This window comes from Babylonia areolata, chromosome 21 (genome assembly GCF_041734735.1).
Source record: "Babylonia areolata isolate BAREFJ2019XMU chromosome 21, ASM4173473v1, whole genome shotgun sequence".
NCBI classification, from domain to species: Eukaryota; Metazoa; Mollusca; class Gastropoda; order Neogastropoda; family Buccinidae; genus Babylonia; species Babylonia areolata.
Genome location: NC_134896.1, coordinates 15,946,144 through 15,951,690, shown reverse-complemented (window position 1 = coordinate 15,951,690; position 5,547 = coordinate 15,946,144). Strand labels below are relative to the sequence as shown.

Here is a 5,547-nt window from a genome sequence, read left to right as displayed (position 1 = left end):
TGTACATGGTTTCACAGCCCAATCTGCCATTTACTTAATTTGATTTTCTGTTATCCCCAATATGGCTCTTTCCCCCTCGGTGAAGATGGCGGGTTGATGTCAAAGAAAAGATACAACATACTATCTACAAAACACTATCTACCTCATACTATCTACCTGTAAGCTCTCAACCCATCAACAGCGAGGAGTTCAAACTCCAACTCGCTGAACGCAGCAATCTCGTTACAACAGGCCCGAACAAAATACAAAGCAGCATTCATCCCACTGTCAAAGGCGAGGTCTTCTCCAACTGGTTACCTTCAGGCTTACTATCGAACTGAGTTTGCCGAATGCCATCCGTGTTCGTATCGGATGGAGAAACACCACAGTGGACCTAGCGCGGCAGCACAATATACACTGCTGTTGCATTGAATTGATGTACGTAGGAAGAGATGTTTGGCTGCAACGGTTTGTAGAAATAGTGCTTTCATTGAATCACTCAAAATGAAATCGCATCGCATGAACGAGCTCTTTCTTAAGGCTTTTCTTTAAAAGTAAGATGCAAGTTGATTCGATTTAAAACACCTAGGCTACATTGTCTGGAAGCCTTCTTCTTCTTCCATTCAAAGACTAAAAAAAACAAACCCCAGAGACTGTGCGAAACATCACATCAATTGTCGTTGGTTCAAGCAATTACTTCAAGAGCGGTCAGTTAAATGTCCAGTGCTGTGCAGTATGAGTGTGACTGGTCCAGGTTGTATGTAAATTACGATTATGCTTCTTTTATACATGTAAAAATGTTATTTGTGGTTGTTGTTTACTAAGTTGTGTGTGTGTGTGCACAAACTTGACAAGACATCATCAGCCTACGGCATGGAGATCAGTGCCGAGAAGACCAAGGTTATGACCAACAACAGCCAACTTGCACGTAAACGGTGAAAAACTGGAAGAAGTCTCCTCCTTCAAATACTTGGGTGCCCTTGTGTCAGACGAGGGTTCGAAACCAGAGGTCCTGTCCAGAATCGCGCAGACTACTGCCGTACTGAGTCGATTGAAGACTATATGGAAGGACAAAAAGATCTCCCTCTCGTCCAAAATCAGACTAATGCGCTCTCTCATCTTCTCAATATTTATATACGCTTGCGAATCCTGGACCCTCACTGCAGAACTCCAGAGAAGAATCCAGGCCCTGGAAATGAGATGCTTCCGCAAGATCCTGAACATTACATACAAAGACCACATCACAAATGAGGAAGTGAAAAGAAGAGTCCAAAACGCCATTGGCCTATTCAAAGACCTGCTAACCACAGTGAAGGAACGCAAGCTCCGCTGGTATGGACACGTCACACGATCAGACGGCCTAGCCAAGACCATCCTGCAGGGTACCGTACAAGGAAGGAGGAAGAGAGGCAGACAGAGAAAGCGGTGGGAGGACAACATCAAAGAGTGGACGGGACTGCCATTTGCGACAACTCAAAGGGCCGCTGAGGACCGAGGCAGGTGGTGCGAGCTGACCAGGCAGTCATCCATGGTGCCCCAACGACCCACCCACGGGTCAAGGGATAGATGAGATGAGATGAGTGTGTGTGTGTGTGTGTGTGTGTGTGTGTGTGTGTGTGTGTGTGTGTGTGTGTGTGTGCACTTGTGCTGGAATATACTACTTCGTGGGATTTGTAAACCGCGCTTTTATAATGTGAATGGTTATGCTTTTATGACTTAAAAAAAAAACACAACTAAAAAAAACACTGTGTCAATATACAACATCTTATGTGTTTATTCGATTCACTTTAAGTTTGCATCTGAAAAGCGCTTTCAGCTTGTTTCTGCTTGTGTTATGGCGCAACAATACATTCATATTGCTCTTCTTCTTCTTCTCATTATTATCATCATTACTATCATATAACGATTACGTGTCCATTATGGGTGGTCCGTGACCACAAACTGCTGAACGCATGTAGGTTTACATCGTAACTGCTCCATGACCCCCAACAATCTTTTAACTAATTCGTTGACTGCTAAGCCTTGGTGGAACGCGACCAGTGTGGCGTAAATCTGAAATGCAGATTCCATTTTTGTGTACTTTTAGGTGATGTCACAGAGTTTAGCTGAACCATTTTTGTGCACTTTTAGGTGATGTCACAGAGTTTAACTGAACCATTTTTGTGCACTTTTAGGTGATGTCACAGAGTTTAGCTGAACCATTTTTGTGCACTTTTAGGTGATGTCACAGAGTTTAGCTGAACCATTTTTGTGCACTTTTAGGTGATGTCACAGAGTTTAGCTCAATCAAACTAACGCGATCCAGAGAGGAAGAAGTTGGCCAGCAAAATAAAGGTGACTGACACCCTGACGTGCAAGGTCTGTTTTATTTCAGTGAAATCACCGCGCTAACTGACAAGCATATTCATCAGAAGCAACAAAAGGGTTAATTTAAAAAAACATATTTTTAATTATTATTCTATGTGCCTTTTTTTTCCATTTTATGTGTTTATTTATTTCAAGTACTGGATTTTTAAAGCGCTTAGAGTTTGCTCAAGCTAGAATTCTAGCACTATATAAAGTATTATTATCAACATTGTTGTTGATGTTGTTATTCTCCTTCTCCTTCTTCTTATTAATTATCATTATCATCAGTATGATGAACCAATAAGCAGTTATCTTGTTGCTGCTCTTCCTGTTCATGTATATACATTGCAGCCTTAAGACAGGTTTTCTGAATAAAGATTTGTGGTTGTAGTTGATACCTAGTTAGAGAAGAGCTCTGCCTTTGACCCGCGGCGTGACAGAGCTGTCACCACTGGTTTGTAGCAGCGAATTTTATGTACACACACCCACACACACACACACACACACACACACACAGGCACACACACACACACACACATGCACACACACACACACACACACACACACACACACACACACACACACACACACACACAGTCGGGCACTGAGTGAACGGGTATTGCCTGCGTGGAACGGGGAGAGCTAAGTTTTAGTAACTGCGTCCCTCGCAGTTCTCCTTCCTCATGTATTCAAAGTACCCGTGGCTGGTCTCCCCTGCCCCCAGGCACGTGAACCCAGCCTTCACGCTGACGTCAGTCCACAGCTGATCGGAGTCGGACGACAGGGTGATGGTGACGTAGAGCTGGCCGATGTCCGTCAGGTTGAAGCTGGCGAACTCGTAGTCCTGTGCCAGGATGTCCACGTCGTCAGGGTCGTGGGCGTCCATCCACGTCTTGTCCGTGATGGTGATGAGGACCGGGCCCTGAGCGCTGGTGGCCTGGGGAAAGTTGAAGTGTCGGTTTCACTTTCACTTTCACTTTCGGTTTCACTTTCACTCGCAGTTTCGCTTTCACTTTTACTTTCACTAGCAGTTTCACTTACAGTTTCGGTTTCATTTTCCTCTCGCAGTTTCACTCGCAGTTTCACTTTCAGTTTCTGTTTCAACTCTCATTTTCCAGTTTCACTTTCACTTGCATTTTCACCTTCACTCGCAGTTTCACCTTCAGTTTCAGTTTCAAGTGAGGTGTCAGAGCGATGCGGACTGATGGTGGATGGTCAGCGCACACGCGGGCGCTATGTGTGTGTGTGTGTGTGTGTGTGTGTGTGTGTGTGTGTGTGTGTGTGTGTGTGCGTGTGTGTCTGTGTCTGTGTCTGTGTGCACGCGAGCGAGTGTAAGCGCAGGCTTGTTTTGCGTCACACGGTTTTTGTGTGTGTATGAGTGTGCGCGCGCGCGCGAGCGAGCGAGCCTCGCGCGCGCGTGCACACGTGTAAATATGTGTGCTCGCGCCCGTAAAAAGGCATGTTTTTGTATAGCTAAGCCCAAGCAACCGGACCCACCTCAACAAAGACTGTATCGGTCCACTCGGCAGGCACCCCGAAGGTGTAGATGGGTCTGGTGGTGTTCGACACCTTGACACCCGTTATGGTCTGGTTATTATGGAGACCCATCACGTGGTCACTCACATTGCACACCTCCACGCCCACGTACTCGAAGGCCTGAAAAAAAACCCAAACAGGCCAGTGGAGGGAATGCAGAGGTGGGTGAGTGGTTGGGGTTGGGTTTGGGGAAAAGAGTAGGGGGAGAGGCGGTGGCAAGAGAGTGCGTCAACAGTGTTGCCTCCTGGTTCACATTCAGACACACTTTTGTATGCACGCACGCGAAGCGCGCGTGCAGTCACATAAACGTACATGTACAAAGACAGACAGACACACAGACACACACACACACACACACACACACACACGCAACCCACCCTCCCTCCCCCCTCTCACTGTTCCTCCCAAGAACACTCCTGGTGATATCCCAACGCCCCCACACTATCTCTTCTACTAGCCCTGCCCCCCACCCCTCTCCCCCCAAACCCCCACCCCCGACATGGACTGAATCAGTCAGAAAGGTAAACTGGTCTTTCCCACCTTATTTTCAATATTCAAGACATGGTTTGAATTTAACGTGGACTGAGTGATCGACATGTCGGTGAGTTGATCTCTTCAATGCTGCTCTGATTGATCGACCTTTCAACATTATTCAGGGTTATCTTCATCTGGTTTCACTACAGAACAGACACGAAATCAGACTGAATGCTGGTCTCATTTACCTTTCAACATTATTTAGGATTATCTCCATCTGGTTTCAATAAAGAACAGTCGTAATCAGCCCTGAATGCTACCCTGGTTTACCTTTCGACATTATTTAGGATTATCTCCATCTGGTTTCAATAAAGAACAGTCGTAATCAGCCCTGAATGCTACCCTGGTTTACCTTTCGACATTATTTAGGATTATCTTCATCTGGTTTCAATAAAGAACAGTCGTAATCAGCCCTGAATGCTGCCCTGGTTTACCTTTCGACATTATTTAGGATTATCTCCATCTGGTTTCAATAAAGAACAGTTGTAATCAGGATCATCTTCAAATGGTTTCAGTACAGAACAGACATGTAATCAGCTCCTGCAATGGCCCCTTTGCAGTCCGGCGGCTAGGCTGTTAACAACATAATTTGATTTGATTTGATTTGACCTCCCCCTCACCCACATGTCACGGAAGGCGCAATTCTTGACCCCGCCTTCCACGTGGGATGGGCTGCTTAACTCACTCAGTACGGCTAGTCCTCTCTTCTCCTCTACACAGACCCTTCAGATGTCCAGTGGGTGTCTGAATGACCCAACCTTTAGCTTCCGTCGTCAGAATTGTGGTATTCTTTGTCAACATTCACCTCTTCAGTATAAGAGCCTTCTGCTTGCAATATTGTGATGATGGTAATTGGCGTGAAACGCTGTTAACATCGTCTCTTTCGCCGTTCGTATGGAGAGAGTTAAACGAACCTTAGCAGCGTTAAGTTTACTTATCGTTAGGAACGTTCCCGACTCCATGGTAAAGTTCATATACTTAGGAACACTCATAGTATCAGTATGAGTATCAGTAGTTCAAGGAGGCGTCACTGCGTTCGGTCAAATCCATATACGCTACACCACATCTGCCAAGCAGATGCCTGACCAGCAGCGTAACCCAAGGCGCTTAGTCAGGCCTTGAGAAAAAAGAAAAAAACATAAAAACATAAAA

At 45.6% G+C, this 5,547-nt stretch overlaps 1 protein-coding gene across 1 annotated transcript in view; it reads right to left on the bottom strand.

Moving 5' to 3' along the window:
• Nucleotides 1-2,811: 2,811 nt before the first annotated feature.
• LOC143295811 (elastase-like) overlaps nt 2,812-5,547 on the bottom strand; it is a 20,221-nt gene continuing 17,485 nt past the window's right edge. Inside the window, exons 11-12 of the mRNA XM_076607444.1 lie at nt 3,823-3,981; nt 2,812-3,262 (exon numbers count right to left, since the gene is read on the bottom strand). Coding sequence (XP_076463559.1) covers nt 2,975-3,262; nt 3,823-3,981 — 447 coding nt within the window. The 3' untranslated portion in view covers nt 2,812-2,974. The remainder of the gene's footprint in view (nt 3,263-3,822; nt 3,982-5,547) is intronic.